Here is a 17,631-nt window from a genome sequence, read left to right on the forward strand (position 1 = left end):
AAACCAAAGAGTATTTGAATTTTCAAGTGGGATTTTTGTTCAGCTGTGCTTTTCCTGAGGTCTGTCAGTGCTTTTCCAAACCAGATTTTTGTCTGCATAATGGAAGGGAAGATAGTTCGTTGGCAGTCTGTGGTGTAACTATCCTGAAGGAAGAGTCTTCTCCAGCTCCAGAAGAGCTGAAGACTTAACAGCTCATCTCTCTCCTTTGACTCACCCGGTTGTCTGTAACAGTACTTGACACAGAGTTTTACAAATTAATTTTCTGCTTAGCACATAGTTTTGTTAGTCACCTTGGGTGAGTGACTCGTGATGGTGATTGTGAGCTAGTATTGACAAAGTGACCAAAAACTGAAAGCATGTTTAGAAGAGAGGGTTGACCTGCCTTTTTGACTTCGCGGTGACAACTCCAGCAGACTGTAAGGCTGCAGTTTTAAGACTGTCGTACATTCCTCAGTTAGAGTAATGATGAATATGAAGGGAAGGAGAAATTGTTATGGTTTATAGATGTGAATTGGGACGTTTAGGGCATCTCTGGGAATGAAAGTTATCTTTTTGCAAATCCTCATCAACTATGAAAATATCTCAAAGTGATGAAATGTAAAGCTACAGTCAAAGAGGGCTGGGAGATTAACTACCTTTGGGTACTTTGTATCCTCAGAGTTGAACTACAGTTATAAAAAATCTATTTTCAATATTTAACTACTAGCATATTAGCCTACTGTTGTTTTTTGTGGTAGAATGCTGCTGTGCAGATTTAGCCATGTCATCTGTAGTAGGATGTCCATTTGCAGAAGATTGATTCATGAAACTGAAAATAAATAGTACCTTTTAGAGCACTGAATCTGTCCCTTGTCCACTGCAGAATGGCTCCTAACAGTACCTTGTTTGACTTCTCATGGGGCTTCACTAGTCCTGGTAAGGTGCAAGTTCAGTAATACAGACCACACAAGCTCATCTGCATTCACAGTATTGATGTTTCACTAACACACCATTTGGGCTACTAATTTGCAGGATGCTGACAGAAAACAAACAGCTGATAGCTATTTCCTATTGCACAGAATAATTACAGCCTGCATTAGTAAGTGCTTGGCTATGATGCACTTCCAGCTTTGTTGTAGTGAACTGGAGTGAATTTAAAATTATTCAAATGTTTGGATTTTATTAATGTCATGTGAGTGATTGACTGTGGATATTCTTCCTCTTTATACTTAAAAAGAATCTATAGAAATGAGTTACCACAGTCATTGAAACCAAGAGGAAAAAAAATTTCTTTTGTTTCTCCTTGTTTATTACTGGAGTCACTTCACTGAAATCAGTAGTTAAAAAGTCATATGTATGATTAATTTCTTATGAAGCATACCATCCCAGTAAAAGATTAGTACAGTCACTGGATCATATGCACCTGACTTAGTTGTGGAATTACACCACTAAAAGACTTTGTAATTGACAATGAAATTGCTGAAGTCCATTTTAAATGGTGTCTCATAGCAGTTATCATTCAAAGCTGTTACTGTCAATATTACTGACTGTAAAGGGAGACATGGTCCATTGTGTTCCACTGGATTAGAGAAATGAAGCAGTAGCAAAGGATAATTTTCCAATTAGTTTTCAAACTGAGTATTTTATAAAAAAAACAGAGTATTTGCTAAAGACACGACACCAAACATCCCTTTCATTCTCTCTAGATATGTCAGTTGGGTATTTTATATATAAGTCATGTTACCCTCCGGCTCCTGCTTGAGTGTGTGAATGTAGGGGGTTTTTTAAATCAATCTTTCTCGGTCTGTCTGTCTGTCTGTGTCTCTCTCTCTCTCTCTCTATTTATAAACTCTTGATTTTTACTGGTGAAGGTCTGCTTGCGGGTTGAGTCAGTATTGGAAAGTTCTCAGGCATGGATGCCTCTTGAGTTAGGCCTTGGAAGCTTCTAGGTGCTCTGTGCTTAGGTGTGGTTTTTATTCTTGGTCAAAAATTGTGTCTCTGAGGCTTAGGCAGTAGTATATTATTTCTGATTGTTTAACTTAAAGTGTGTTTGAAATGAGTTTTTCAGAAAGAATAATAAGTCTTACTGTTGTAGTGACTTAGAAGAAAACCCAACATTTCTCTAAGAAAACGCTGAAACTAAATTTTTCATTTGTTGCTGAATCTGTTGTACTTTTTTTAATTGCAGAAAGTGAGTGAAAAAGTAGGAGGTGCAGAAGGAACCAAACTAGATGATGATTTCAAAGAAATGGAAAGGGTAAGTCTAAATACAGATGCATATATTCATTATTACCATGCATTTTTTTCTTTCAGGAATTTCAAAGTTTTTGTCCCTGAATCACTCAAAAAATTTTTGAAAGACTTAACTTTTATTCAGCAGAATGGAGCTTTCCATTTCCTATTTCTGTTTCTTTTCTAACTAGGGCACGTGTAGTGTATGGCATTCTTTATAACACACATATTACATTCAGAGATTGAGGCTGATGTCAGCTACAAATTAGCTTCAGTTAAACCATTGCAGGGGATCTCTGGAAACTGAGTCTATTTCCAAGATGGTCGTTTCAGTGGCAAAGGGTGCTAGCAATTCTCAGATCCCTGAGTGACAGGTCAGGAGGAGCAAAAGCTGTCTGCTGAAGTGTATTGACAGTGGCACTGGAATATTCATTCACAGGTTCAGATCCTGTTAGGCAGCCTCTGCTGGCAAAATACCTCAGGTTAGGTGGGCCTAACCCCCCACAGGAGGCTGCTTGGTGAGCCTGATAGTGGTAGCACTGTGTTTCGGTGGAGGGAAACAAAAATAAAAAACCCCACAGCTATATGGGGCGGTGATAATATTTCAATAGAAAGGGGCAGATTTTTTTCTGGCTTCAACTTTGAAAGGTACTATCAAATCTTGTAACACAAGCTAGTGCTAGGTGATTTATAGGGTATGTATCTGATATAAAACTGATTAAGAGAGCGGCTGTTTATCTGTACATTTGTATAGGGAGGTCAGGAAAAAAACCTTGGATGGGAAATAAAGGAGAAGAGCATATCCTTTGTACTTCTTACGGAGAAAGTACAGAGTTGGTTCCCCCCCTCCCACTCAGCTTCCCTTTGTATATGCTGCAAGTATAGGCACTCCCACTGGAAGATGTTAATGAAGATTCAGAAAACGTGTAAAGTTTAGAGTGAAAAAGAGGACACTGCCGGGGTGAGTCCCACATAAAGCTTGTGGGTGGCATGTGTTGGCAGCCCAGGAGATAGGAGCACTGAGACCTGAGAAGGGAACAGAATAAATTCATCAGTTGCCTCCACACTCCCCACCTGGCCCTCTGTCCATTGCCAGCTTTCCTGCAGGCAGTGGACATGATCCTTCTGCCCATTCCTAGCCTTCTGTTCCCTCACCCTCACTCTCCTCTGCAGCCTTCTAGCCATTTCTGGTTCCCTACCAGGCAGTTCAGCTACTTATTCACCTAGGTCTGGCAGACCTGTCCCGCATCTTTGTGTAAAGCGTAGAGCAAGACCTGGCAGATGGCAGTGGCAACAGGAAACAGGAAAGACGTCAGTCACAGTGTGGTGCAACCAACCTACCTTAGGTGTTCTTTTTTTAAAATAGGAACTTGCCATTATGGTGAAGGAGTTCTCTCTGTGGGACACAAGCTACCCTGCAGAGAAATGCAATGTGTCCTTATAAATACAGACTACACAACAGGTTACAGGGATTCCCCAATCTGCCAAAGCAGCATTTTTTCTCTGAGACCTGATAGTGAGAGGGAGAGTAGTTGCATACTTTGCTACATTCACTTTAGAAAGCAGATAGGGAGTGCTTCGTAAGAAAGCAAGAATTCTTATTACAGAGGAAAGTAGAAGAAAGTAATGCTATTTGGTTCTAAGTATTTTAAAATCCTAACTACGGGAGTCAACCAAAGGACAATAAATGGTCAGTGCATCCATGCTGATAGGTTTCTTGAAACTGAAAACTGAATGAATACCTAGTCTTCTCCATCACAGTTTTACCAGACCTTGCTCTCCAACCATAGTTGACTGACTTCTGCTTTCCTCTCATTTTGCCAGTTATTAGGGGATCAAAGATGGCCAGTTCCCCAAAAAGTTGTCAGTGACTGTTCTATCAAAAACTTTTCCCTATTGTGGATGGTTCCCAGGGTGATGTAAAGAATCAGCACTGTACAGTGAGTTGTATCAAATTTCTAACACACCCTGAGATACTCTGTACTAATGGCTTCGAGAATGGATCTGCTAGAAACTGAAATGGTGTACTCATGCTTTAGTAGTTTTTTAGGGATTATCGTCATTCTCATACCAGGCTGTTCTCAGGGACATAAAAATAAATTATAAGAAAAATTAAAAGAATTTATAAGAATAAAAAGAGAGAAAAATATCTTCCTTTTGCCTAACTTTTCATGTTTCTTTTTGTTTAACACTCTCCTTCAGAAAGTGGATGTTACCAGCAGGGCAGTTGTGGAAATAATGGCAAAAACAATAGAGTATCTTCAGCCCAATCCAGGTAATGTAATTTCAGTCTTACAGTACTTGCAGCACTTTTTGAAAGTACTCTTTCTCACCAGTACAAAAGTCTGACAGTGTAAAATCTCACCAGTCCTCGCTGATGCAATTAAGGTTAACACAAGATTGGTGAAGTTATTGTGAAATAACAGAGATGACTACAGATTTCTGTGTCATGGGTATGGGCACAGGGGAGGCCAATCAGCCCACAGGTGGGGATCAGGAGAGACACAGTAAGACTGCGTGAGGCATCTCTTACTGCCTCAGTCATTCACCATGTGAAGGTAAAGGACCAGGCAGTCCTTGCAGACCATGAAATAAAGGCAAAGTTCTGAAGCAACTTCCTCCATGGCACAGGAAGAGATAGCACTTTTCATCTGGTCCTCTGGTGATTTCCCTCATTAGAGTTAGTAGAAAAGGGAGGGTGCAAAAGAGTTGTTGATACCATACTGGTGAAAAGGAGAGAAATGGGTATAGTCAGAGATGACTAAATTGAACCTTCAAAATAGAAATCAATGAGTGTTTTCCGTGGGGAAATGAAAGAATTGGTTTGTGATAGGGCTGATGGAGAGCTACATGTTCCTCTTTTGCCAAAGATCCTCACAAGGAGGGGTGATCTGGACCTGTAATAAAAAAGTAAATTAATAAATTGAAGAGTATGAAGATTTCTATAGCAATCTAGGAACTACTGTAAGTCAATGCGAGTATCACTGATGGGCAATGGAGTTAGCTTGTGCAAAATCAAGGTGAAGGTAAAATTAGGCCCTCTAGCTACCATAAGTATCTTAGAGTGTCATGGAAGTACAGACCAAATTCACTAAGCAATATATATTCCTAATAACTGGAAACAAACTTGAGCTGGTGTGAAATATTTCAGCTCCAGTGTGGTATACTGAAGGACTATTACTGGTATAGATTAATTGGTGATATTTTTATCTTAGATTACAGAAAAAAAGGGGAAATAATAACTCAATGACGCTGACAGTGAATGGGAAAAAAAAAAGAGAAGGATGAATAGTGTTTACAAGTTCAAGAACTGCTAGAGAGAAAATAATGATGACTAGAATGGTTTCTATGTCAACATATGAAATTCTGTTTATGACACGAGTCCACAGCTTCACTGCTCATTGTCAACAAGTACTCTGCAGGAAAAACAATAGGACTGACAAACATTATGGAGCTAGTGATAAAATTGTGAACTACTGTCAAGCTGCTGTTCTGCAACACTGTGTAGACTGAGTAATAAGCTTTGGCTGTTTGGTGCTTCTCTGACTGCCTTCCTGACACATCTGAGTGGTTAGGATTGCTGTGAATCACGAAACAGGCTCCCATCAAAAGCAGGCAGCAAAATTTCTGGAAGTAGCTAAGTGTATGAATTCAGGCACTTCAGGCTGATGTAGATTCGCAGTGCTGCAGGAAAGAACAGTTTCCATAGTCCAGCTACATATCCCTGCATCTGCTTGTGGCACATGCAAGTAGAATCAGAAAATTAAAATCATAATAGGCAGGAGGAAGATTTACTTTCATACATAGAAAATGAAACCATGTTATTCATTTCATCAAACAAATCCTTTAGCAGCAGTATTTAACAGAAGATTAGAAGTTTACCTGTGTTTGATAGGGAGAAGAGAGATTGGGATGTAGCACGCATTCCTTGAAAAGGAAGATGTGCCCTGAAAACACGAATAGGCATGGATAACGTAGGACTGTGGTTCTAGAGATCAACTGGCTTCATGGTGTTTTGAAATATCAACAAAAGAAGTATGCATCGTGGTCTAACTTCCTAAAACAGTTAATTAATGCTGGAATGGAGAAGGAAAAGGATATTAAAGACAAAGGTGAAAGCTGTTGAAAGAGATGTTGGGCTGAGATTAGTGCAAATGAAAAAGATAGCTTTGTGACTTCCCAGTTATGAAAAAAAAAAAGCTGAAGGAAACCTGAAAATTACTGAAGTTGAACATGATGAAGACTTAAAGGCTTTCCATGCAGATGTATGTGACCATATTTCAAGCAGAAGATATGCAGGATGAACAAGATTGAAAGTACAAAGAATGAGTGATTTAATTCTCTGTTTAAGTTTCTTTCAAAAGCTTTTGGCAGCATTCTTATGATTCACTGTGGTTCTGCTAATACTTAATATTAAGGTAAATCATTAGTGACACCATGAAAGTAAATGTAAAGGAGAGGGAGTGTAACTGAGAAAATAATCAACCACTCAGATCACTTGCATGTGATGCTTTGTACATCTTTGCCTGTCCTTGCTCAGGTTGAAACATAACATAGAGAAGAAAGCACATGGCACTAGCACAATAAAACAATAGAACTGAAAATCTCAGGGTGGGATTTTGAAATTGGCTGAGGACAAACTTACTTTTGCTCCTGTGGAAGTTACTGGAACCAACTTTAGAAGAAAAAAAGAGGAATGAGACTGCTGGCAGATGTATTCTAGATTCCTACTAAATTATTATTTTAATGTAATCATGATTAAATTATTAGATAAATCATTCAAACATACATTTTTCATGCTTATATTTCTTCTCTTTGGGATATGTTTCTTGCCCTTCCCTTATTATCCTTTCACCTCTTTCATTCTTTTCCATACGTTTTGCTTTCTACTCTTACCTTGCTGTCAAGAATATAGCCACTTCATCTTTTTATATTCCCTCTCACATTTTTTCTTTTATTTCTGAAAGTACTCCCATTTGTTCCTGATTTATTCATCTTGCTGCCTCCATTCCCCTGACTAATTTTGTTTGTGCATTAGTTTCGTTTGTGCTTCTGTATTTTCTCATTGCCACCATCATTTCAATGCCATTTTTAAAGGCCAGACACTTCATTAAAATGCAGTTTCTTATACTGAACAGTCAACAAGTCTGCTGACTGTAGTTTTGTAGTGGGTAGAAAGAGAAGGTGTCAGAAAATTCACATGTTGAAAAACATGATCTGATGGCAGTCAAGGGTAGTGAAAAAACTAAAAAAAAACATAATTACTATATGTTAAAAATATATTTTCCTTTCATAGCTGCTTCTCAGACAAAATAAGTTCTATGAGACTTGTCTGATTTTCCCGTGTCTTTTCCATGTTTGTATCTGTGCATACATTTATAAGCCACAAAGTGAAACATACAACAAGAACTATCTCTTGATGTGCACTTTGAACAATAAATTGAAAGAAAAACATTTATTGATTCCAGTTCTAGTGTTTTGTTTTGTTGCACAAATGTGTGCAAGGTTCAGTTTTGACCAATGAAATCGACACACAACAATGTGAGCTACTAATGTTTTGTAAACAGAAATACTAACTCTCAAGAGCACCTAACAACATCAGGCCTTTGCAAGTGGAAAGGTAGAGGTATTCATAGCTGCCCTCCTCTAGCACAGACAATAATGTAGTTAAGAAACATCCTCTGAGTTAGCTTGCTGGCAATGGGATTTAGCTGGCAAAATTTGAACTTAAGTAGTGTTAATTAATTCACTCTCTGCAGGCCTTTCAGATTCTGTAATTGCAAAAATTCACTAAAGCACATCATCAAACAAATCAGTTCTTTTGTATGTGCTGTCTTTGTTTTCATCAATTATGATAATTGTGTCCTTTCTTCTGATCTGCAGTTGAAAGTCATATTGAAGTAAGAGTTTCCCCAAACCTCCATAAAAAGCAAAAAGGGTTTCAAAGGTTGTTGGACATCATGTTTGGGGACATAGATTTTATTTAATGTTCTACAACAGAAAATCTTCCAAACATTTAAAAATGGGGGGGACCACAGTTTAATGTTGAGTGTACCTAGTCTGAACCTCTTCATGAGAGCAAGGCTGTCTCACTCTCTATCTCATTGGCTACCTAGGGATTTTAAGATTAAGAATTTGGAGATATCTTACAGATTTTCTTGCCTGTCGTGTGTCAGACATGCTGTCGTGGAAGTGTTTCTAGGCCTACTTCTGTCCAAGTCGTTTCAAGGGAAGCTTTGACTTCAGGTGCTGGACAGAGACTCCTCTCTACCCTACCAGCAAAAACAAAATGGCAGTATTTCATTCCTTCATTCCAAGGGCTTAGTCCTAAACTTAGAAAATGTCTTTCAAATACATTTTCGGTAGCTCAGATAAGTTTAAACACAGGAGTGCATTCACGACTGTGTAAGCAAACAACTGCATGTTTGTGATATTGTCACTTGCCTTCTTCAGCTTCCAGAGCTAAACTCAGCATGATCAACACTATGTCAAAAATTCGAGGCCAGGAGAAGGGACCAGGTTACCCTCAGGCAGAAGCCTTGCTGGCAGATGCAATGCTGAAATTTGGCCGAGAACTTGGCGAAGAATGCAACTTTGGTAACTTTTTTACTTCCTTTTCCCTTATAGTGCAATAAACATGATAGTAAAATTTCATATAACTTTCATTATTAAAGGTCTGCGCTCTAATAGAGGATGAACTTCTGCAAGAATCATTAGAATTCTGCTTCATCAGACTGTTCCTTTAAGGTCGGTCAAGGCCTGTTTAAGTACCTTTTGCAGATTTGGACTAGAGAAATTTTTCGCATGAATGAAAGTCAGATTGTTTCCATTCAGACCCATATCCATATAAGTTAACCCTCTGTCATAGGTAGTTGTACTGGAATGGAAGATGTACATGTACAGACACTGTATTATTATCAATGCATAGACACAATAAAGCCCTTTTGTCCTCAGAATCCTCATACTAACTGTTATTTTCTTAATAACAGACAAGGAATAAAAGCTAATAGATTTTTAATAGGCTTTGGCCTTTTTTCTGTCCAAATTCCACATTTTAAGGCACTAGTGAATACTCTTGTCTTATCTGTCAATTGCTCCTCCCTTCAAGCCCAAATAAGTTTACAACTGAGTTACAAATGTTAAACTGGCTCTTAACATTATGTTCTTCAGCAGTAGACCTATAATTAGAAGTGATGACATTCACAATGGTATACTTTGTCTTTCTGTGGTGGTTTTTTGGCTTCTCTGTTTCCATTTCTCTATAGGTCATATAGGACCCTCAAATACTACTGTGAAAGTTCTATTTTCTATTTGAATCTTCATAAAATTGTTTTCCTGTCATAAAGACATCTGCAATAGAAAAAGTACTTTCTTACTTGTTTTATGTGATTTACTAGTTAGCTTGACAGATGTAGGTAGATTTGTGCTAAAGACTACTATTTGAGGTTTTTTTAATTGGTTGTCTCTCATTTGCTAAATTTCAAACACATTTTTAAAAGGAAGATCAGGAACTAACACAACTTCTACAAAGTGCTGTATGTTCCTTGATAACTGCCCTAGGAGGCAGTAGCATAGATACAGCAATTATTTTCACATTCTTAACTAATAGCAGCTATTATGGCTGCTTGTCCCTTGTCCAGTCTGACAGACTCTCTCATTTTGCAGTGCATTCCTGGCATCCCCTGCTTGAGAAACAAAGCTCCTTCTGATTTCTCACATTTTTTGTTTTTAGACTCTTTGTATTCTTTGAAAGTGGATATTTTTTTCCTCCAACCTACACCTCAAACCAGGAGGGTATGTTTGAGCTTCTTGCTTTTGTTTTTGTGCAGAGGAATTAAAATCAAGTGGTAGCCCTCAAGTTAATCTTGGAGAAAATCTCAGAAGGCTACTAAAGTTACTGAAGTTTATGAGCTTGAGACACCTACACTTCAGTAGTCTATGTAGTAGACCTCTGAAGTGTAGTAGTGCTGTGAAGTCTATAGTTTCATAAAATAAAACTTTCATTAAAAAAAATAAATCTTTGAAATTAAGAATTTTTACATTTGATACTATTACCAGCCTTACTGATAGAAATGGGGAGACCTAAACTTGAATTAGAACTATTTTTTAATGTAGGCTGGTGATGGCAACACTGGAGCAAATACAGATGATTCTATTCTAGCATGTTTCAGTAGAGTGAGGAATGAACAAATAATGAGGGATATGGAAGAGACTATCTTAACACAGCATGGAACCTCAAATTCAGCTGTATGACAAGGCATGAAGCCTTGGTGGCTGCAGAACTTTGAAATGCCCTTTCACTCAGTGCATCGTTTTCTGTTTCTTTCCTAAACTTAAGACTTAAAATGAAATACTAACTGAAATTTCCATAACTCAGTTTCATTCTACAGTGACTCAAGACTAAGTTATTTTGAGATAAAGTGTGTATCTTTTCTTTCAGGACCAGCACTTGCTGATGTGGGAGAAGCTATGAAGGAGCTTTCTGAGGTCAAGGACTCTTTAGACATGGAAGTGAAGCAAAACTTCATTGACCCACTTCAGAATCTCCATGACAAAGATCTAAGAGAAATACAGGTGTTGCCCGCAATGCAGCATTTTAACAATGCCAAATGTGTGGACTGCGTATCTGTTCAGAATTTGCATTACTGGTGTAGTTTAAAATGGGCATTCAGATTTGCAGATGACCTGATTTTAGTCTCTTCTGGCTTGAATTCTACTTTTCAGTTCTGTCTCTCTAGTTGGTGGTTTAGAAAGGGAAAGATCCAAATTCTAATGTTTTTTGATAGTGGCATCATTAAGGTTATGCAGGCATGAACACAATATTCTAATCTTACCATTTGAAAGCTCATTTCACTACATAGGTGTACAGGTGTTTACATTCCATTCTGTAGTGTATGGCAGATGCTTATATGTGTAGTAGCTGCTATTCTAACCTTAGTAAGGCTTTCATACTGTTGAATATATGTGGATGAAAGATGTTTTGAGTCCTTTGATATAGTTTACAAAGTTGATAAAGTTATGCATATCATAATAGATGACAAATTGATTCTTCTGAGGGACAGTAAACACCTAAACTAATCATGCTTTACTGGTAACGTTAACTTTGGGCTATCTTGACATGGCAGCTGCTAAACAGATTAATGTGAATGTTACATTCTAGAAAATCTTTAATATAAGATAACTTTCAGATAATTTGGTGGTCTGATAGAGATGATAAAAATATTTTCTGTGTCGCTTTGTTTATGAGAGCTGTTACACAGGCAAAAATGTAATAAATTGTGCTTTTAAAATGATTTTCTCCTAAACATCTAGGGAAAAAACGTAGTATTTAGGAAATTCTGCATCGGAGTTAAAAAGCTAGAAATCTGCGTATCTTTTATACAGATGGAAATTGAAGTTGTCCATTCTGTGTGGACTTTTTTTAGTGTTGGTCAGTCATTTAGACCATCGCTTCTTAAATGATACATAAAACCACCTAATTCGTGATTCTGTTTCTCCCCTCTGGAGAATTGCTGATATACAGCAAACAGCACATGCTTGGAAGTGTGTGTGAACCACCTGCTTACAGTGCAGTATCAGGAGAGTTGGGGAACATCCTTTGTTCTGTGCTTGTGTTTGCATTTTTTGTTTTTTAGCATCACCTGAAGAAAATGGAGGGTCGACGCCTGGATTTTGATTACAAGAAGAAAAGACAGGGCAAGCTCCCTGATGAAGAACTTCGTCAGGCTCTGGAGAAATTTGATGAATCAAAAGAAATTGCTGAATCAAGCATGTTCAACCTTCTGGAGATGGATGTGAGATACCCCTGTTAATCTTTGACCAGAGTCTTAGATATTAGAAGAACTTTCCTCCTTGTTGGACACAGAGGCTCAGAAGCTGTAGTAAAGTACAGCATGTTCATATAGGACTAATTTTTTAGGTATTTTATAGGTAACTGAGCTAAAAAATATAAATCCTTTACAACACTGTTATGCTTCCTAAATGCAGAGTGTTACTAAACCAAAATGTCTTTCTTTTTAGATTTATATAAATGTAAGTCATGACTTTTACTTAGTTATGGTTATAGAGTCTGAGCCAAGGCTTTTGCTCAACTGTTTGGGCTCCTGAGAGGATTGGTAAAGATGAGAAATGAACTCACAGTCCCATGGTCTTTGCTGTAATCAGATGCAACAGTAAATAGGAAACCCAAAGTTAATCTGACTGTTTATATCTGACTCTGCAGCATATGTTTTGCTTATAGACTGGTTAGGATTGACCATTTATAAGGTTTATCTAATCTTCTATTTATAATTAATGTTGAAATTGTAAAATTAAGTGAAAAGAAACATTTCTCTCTTTTGGAGGAAAAAACATGTCAGCTGAAGTCTGTCTTAACAGAATATATAGTCAAAGGAAAGTCAGTGTAAGTATTTCTGTTGATGTAAATTATTGGATTTGTTTTAAGTTTAAATACACACACATGGCTGGGCTTCGCGAACGAAGATTTGGGAAGGGCTTTACCCACGTTTGTTGCAAGCACGTTGGTGACTGAAAAGGCCAATACGAGGTAGGCATGTCCGGTTGCAGAAGGCACAGCAGAAAGACTCCTTAGGTGGTAAATTCTGCAAGGCACGATTCTTTCTGCATTGCCTTTTCTCCTCCAGAGTGATCCTACGTGCTTTCTCAAAAGCATCAGCAGCGTTATAGATGGCGTGTCTCCAGGCCTCTCGATTGGAGGCCAGAGTAGACCAGTTATGATGATCAATATGGCCAAGGCTGAGATGTTGTTTTAGGGAGTCCTTGTATCTCCTCTTCGGGACTCCTCTCATGCAGCAACTGGTGGCAAGTTCACCATAAAGCACAACTTAGGGAGGCGGTGGTCCTTCATCCTTGAGACGTGTCCCGCCCAACGCACCTGTGTTCTCAGCAACATGACCTCAATACTTGTGACAGCTGCTTGCTCTAGAACAGATGTATTGGTCACATAATCTGACCAGTGGATGTTTAGGATTGAGCGGAGACAGCGCTGATGGAAGCGTTCTAGGAGTCGCAGGTGGTGGCGGTAGATGACCCATGATTCGGAACCATATAAGAGAGTAGACAGCACTATGGCTCTGTAAACACTGATCTTTGTACTTTTCTTCAGATGTTTATTTTGCCAAACTCTTTTATGAAGCTTTTCAAAAGCACTGTATGCCTTTGCTAACCTGTAAGTTTAAATACACACCTAATCCAATTCTACATTCTGTCACCGGATTGCTGTAGAGCGGCCATAACAAACCTGAAATATTTGCATATAGAAATTAATATTTGCATAAAAGTGAAATATAGATGTGCTGAAATGAAAAAAGTATTAAAGGTTTGTAGTCCTAATCCTTGTAGTAACATCCATCCCCATGCAGCCAGACAGTGCTGGCCTGCATTACACCATTGCAGCCTTGTGTTTTATGGAAACTGTTGGCAATTGCATTGCCCACACAAGTGTTTTGGATGTTTTTTGCCTCATGAAGTAGAACGCTATCTGCCTTCACAACAAATATTCTGCATCCAAGTGTATGTAGTATCATCCTGTTTTTATCTGCTTCACAGGCCAGAATACAATAGAAGCATAACCATAGTCCCTATGGTTTTGTGCCCCTCAGAGGCAGGGTGGGAGAAGGCGTATTATGCTCTCATTACAGCCTCATTTACTTTCATAGTGTTCCCAAATCTTCATTCGCGAAGCCTAGCCATGATGATGTTGTTTCTGAATGCAATAGGTCTGTAGGCTGCTGTTCATGCAAATCAGCCATGGAGAGATGATCGGCAGAGAAGAGTTGCTGTTACCATTCCAGAACAGGTCATAACCAGACATGGTAATGAATAAAGACTTATATGTAACTATTTATTATTAACTACAAAGACAAATCAAGTTTTTAGAGAGATAAGTAAAACTGCCTTTGCAGTGGACAGTGGTCTTTGCTCGCTATTGCTTAGCTGTTAATATTCACCTAACATCTGATGTTTGAATGTCAATCCTCAGATTGAACAAGTGAGCCAGCTTTCTGCTCTTGTCCAAGCCCAGCTGGAGTACCACAAGCAGGCCACACAAATCTTACAACGAGTTACTTCTAAGCTGGAAGATAGGTAATGCACCTTTTGTAAGTTTATTAAATAGATTTTTTGTTAGTTTTGCAGAGGCAGAAAACCTGCGAGTAGGATGCAGCGCTGTTATCTTTCTCGGTTTGGTATCTGTATGTTTATGAAAGCAAGGGCCATTGCAAGCTGGGCAATTGCAAGCTGGGGTTTATTTGTTTTGGAAATGCATCTACTTCTGAGTATGACTCAGTCAGGACTGAGTTCAGGAAAGCACCTCAGCTCAGTAAAGCTGTTAAATGTAATTTAGCTGGAAGTAAGTGTTTATAAATATTGAATTCCATGAGACTTACGACTTTGGATTCCTTACTGTTTGTGCATGTATTCACAAAGTACTCCTTCTGAGAGGATATTAATAATTGCTTCTAAAAAAGAGTATCTCGTTGCATTCTTGTCTACCTGAAGATTCTCCTAAGCCAGGTAGTGAGACTGTACTTATTTGCCACCTTCTTAAATACTCCTTTTTCTAGTTTTATTATAAGATCAAACTTGATACAAGACTTTAATGAGTTTACCTCTTCCCTGCTTTTCTCTAACAGCATATGCCATTAGAATTGAAATAATATCTTTCTAATAGAGTTTTATAATTTTTAGTTTAGAATTTTTGTTTTCGTCAAAAGAGGGTGATCAGCTTCCCAGACATACATCCTTCTTCAAGGAAATTTAACATACAGGAAATATTTCCTTAGTCCATATGTTTCTCGAAGACTCTTAGTAAAGGCTGGATATAATTCCCAAGACAAGATAATGTTCACATACTGTGTGAACCTGATTATGCATGATTCTTTGCTGTTTTCTGATGTCATTAGTGTAGATCAAATTACTGGTACTGCTGCGTCTGTCAGTGTTTATTTTCTCAGAGCATACATTCTGAAAACCTCATTCAGTTCCAAGTGTTAAAATTACGATTTGGAGCAGCAGTTGTTTTGGTAGGTAGGCTGCCCAGCTGACTGTTTCAGGATATAGTTTGCAGTACTTTCTAAACAGCTAATAAAACAATTTTCAGCACTTCTAAATTAATACTGCAATTCACTTTCTTTACAAAAGTATTAAAAAATCCTTGGGAGCAGGTGGGTTGTTTTGTAGTCCATAAATTATGCCATTAAGTGAACTTACCTCTCTCTGCAATAGATTTCTCTTCCTGTATCAATTGAGATCATCCTTTTCCCTTTTGAATAATTTTAGATTTTCAAGGATCTTGCATCAGATTGCTATTATAGTTCAGCTGAAGTACATATTTTGCATAAGCTTACTGTGCATCCCTAATTGTAAAAAGTCTGCTGGATAAATCATCCTTTATTCACACCACTGGACACAAATTAGAGCTCTATGATATGCTTATGCCAGAGATGAGGCAGGAATGTAGAGCTGTCACTATTTGAACTACTACTATTTTCCTGCTGGTGATATGCAGGTGGAAAGAAAATACATGGCCCCTGGATTTTGGGGTTTGTTTTTTGACTATATGGAACAGAAAATAAATAATGCTTTACTTTTAAGTTGAACAAATTTGTTACTATTCACTCTCAGTGATGTCTACAGCAGATATTGCCCATTTTGTAGATACTTTAAAAAAAAAGATGGGAATGGAACCTGTTCATGCTGTTGTTTGGCATGGACAATGTCTTTTAACTATCAACACTGTCCTGTGTAAAATATTCACCAAAGAATGAAAGAAAGTAAGAGTTAGATTGCAAAAACCATGAAAAGTTTAAAAATGCACTTGTATTTTGTTTTCTCTGGGCTGTTTAAATTAGACTTCAAGACTTTCTTCAGGAACTGCAAGTGCAAGAATTTTCATTTTTCTTCTAAACATTAATGGAAGATATAAACTTCCTCTAAATACCATGTTTCCAGGAACTGGGATTTTAGAATCTTGGCAACCATTAGGAAACTTGCAGTAAAATTAATAAAAACTGGAAGATCAACAAAAGCTATTACTTTTAAACTTCCCATTTCACCAAGCAGAAGGTGGATGCGGTTTTCACGATATAGTATCATGACAGAATGGCTGGGAAGAAGGAATGGTTTCCATGGAGATGTTTCTTTTCTTAAGAAACATGGCCAATGCTGAGCTTTTGAGTAGTTTTTAGCAAGCCACTGGAACTGTCACTTTACAGTTCATAAGCAGAAAAAATGGTGTTTGTTTCATGGAAGTATTAAGTGTAACAGAACTTGTTTAAATATATTTTTCTTCAAAGCTTTACTGGCTTGAAAATGTAAATTTTGTTAATGAGTGAAACACAGCAAAACCTTTTTATTTAAGTTTATTTTGACAGCTTCAATTATTTATGTTTTTAATATGGTTATGAGTTTGGTTACTTTTTTATGTAGAAGAAAAGCAGTCTCTGGGGACTGAGTGATACTAATAATATTGTTATTAGGATCAAAACCTGTTAAGTCTTTTCAATAGATAAATCAAAATGTGCTATCAACAGCAAGTCTAGGGCAGACCTAGAAAAGGTTAGAGAAACCAACTTGTCTTTTAAATCTAGAGGTCTTGACTCAAGTATTCTTCCATATGTGGTATTAGAAATATATGTTGTTCTACGTAAGCTGTTCATCCGTTGCCTGGATTTTACACGGAAATCTAAAATGTACCCTTTCCTAGAAATTCTAGATATCTCAATTAAAAGAATAAGTTGAAATGAATTATATATAAAGTTTCTGAAAGTCAGGAAGACTGGAGTTTTTTCCCTTTGTGAAACAGGTATTCCAGACTGCAAATTAACCAAGCTTTCAACTGAAGTCAGTACATTCCCACAGTCTTCTCCCAAAATGACGAGAGTTGGCACCAACAAGCTGAATAGTTAATGCTTACCAGGGATAGAAGGAAAATTCTTGCTAAAGTGGGGACAGAGATGTTTATAAAGCCCTTCTGTAAGCATTGATATTCATGTAACAAGTTTTTCTCCATAGAAGCTCTTTGTTATTGTGAGACAAAAGGAAGACAAAATACTAGGTTTCTGGAAGGAAAGAAAAATTAGCAGCCTCCCACCAGCTGTTTTTTGGTAATTTAAGTTATTGTTGTAAACAAAATACACTACTCCAAATGACAAAACTTGTTTAGTGTGGATGATTGGTTGATGAGAACTTCAGCCATGGAAATAAAGATGTTTGGTGTGTCTCATCTGCTAACAAGATACTAACTCTTGACATTTAATGTTTTGGTAGAATAAAAGAGGCATCATCTCAGCCCAGGCGAGAATACCAGCCCAAACCCCGTATGAGCCTGGATTTCACAACTGGTGACAATGCACAGCACAATGGAGGAATATCCCATGCCACCACACCCAAACCATCAGG

The 17,631-nt window shown here is 37.7% G+C and overlaps 1 protein-coding gene across 1 annotated transcript in view; it reads left to right on the forward strand.

Annotated features, from left to right (window-relative positions):
- The window catches only part of SH3GL2 (SH3 domain containing GRB2 like 2, endophilin A1), a 95,294-nt gene that overhangs the window by 73,790 nt on the left and 3,873 nt on the right, over positions 1 to 17,631 (forward strand). The window contains exons 2-8 of the mRNA XM_017806274.1: positions 2,168 to 2,236; positions 4,414 to 4,486; positions 8,665 to 8,808; positions 10,652 to 10,785; positions 11,847 to 12,005; positions 14,213 to 14,316; positions 17,500 to 17,630. Of these exons, the coding sequence (XP_017661763.1) occupies positions 2,168 to 2,236; positions 4,414 to 4,486; positions 8,665 to 8,808; positions 10,652 to 10,785; positions 11,847 to 12,005; positions 14,213 to 14,316; positions 17,500 to 17,630 (814 nt within the window). The remainder of the gene's footprint in view (positions 1 to 2,167; positions 2,237 to 4,413; positions 4,487 to 8,664; positions 8,809 to 10,651; positions 10,786 to 11,846; positions 12,006 to 14,212; positions 14,317 to 17,499; position 17,631) is intronic.

The sequence above is a fragment of the Lepidothrix coronata genome, unplaced genomic scaffold (genome assembly GCF_001604755.1).
Source record: "Lepidothrix coronata isolate B3197 unplaced genomic scaffold, Lepidothrix_coronata-1.0 Scaffold14, whole genome shotgun sequence".
Classification (NCBI taxonomy): domain Eukaryota; kingdom Metazoa; phylum Chordata; class Aves; order Passeriformes; family Pipridae; genus Lepidothrix; species Lepidothrix coronata.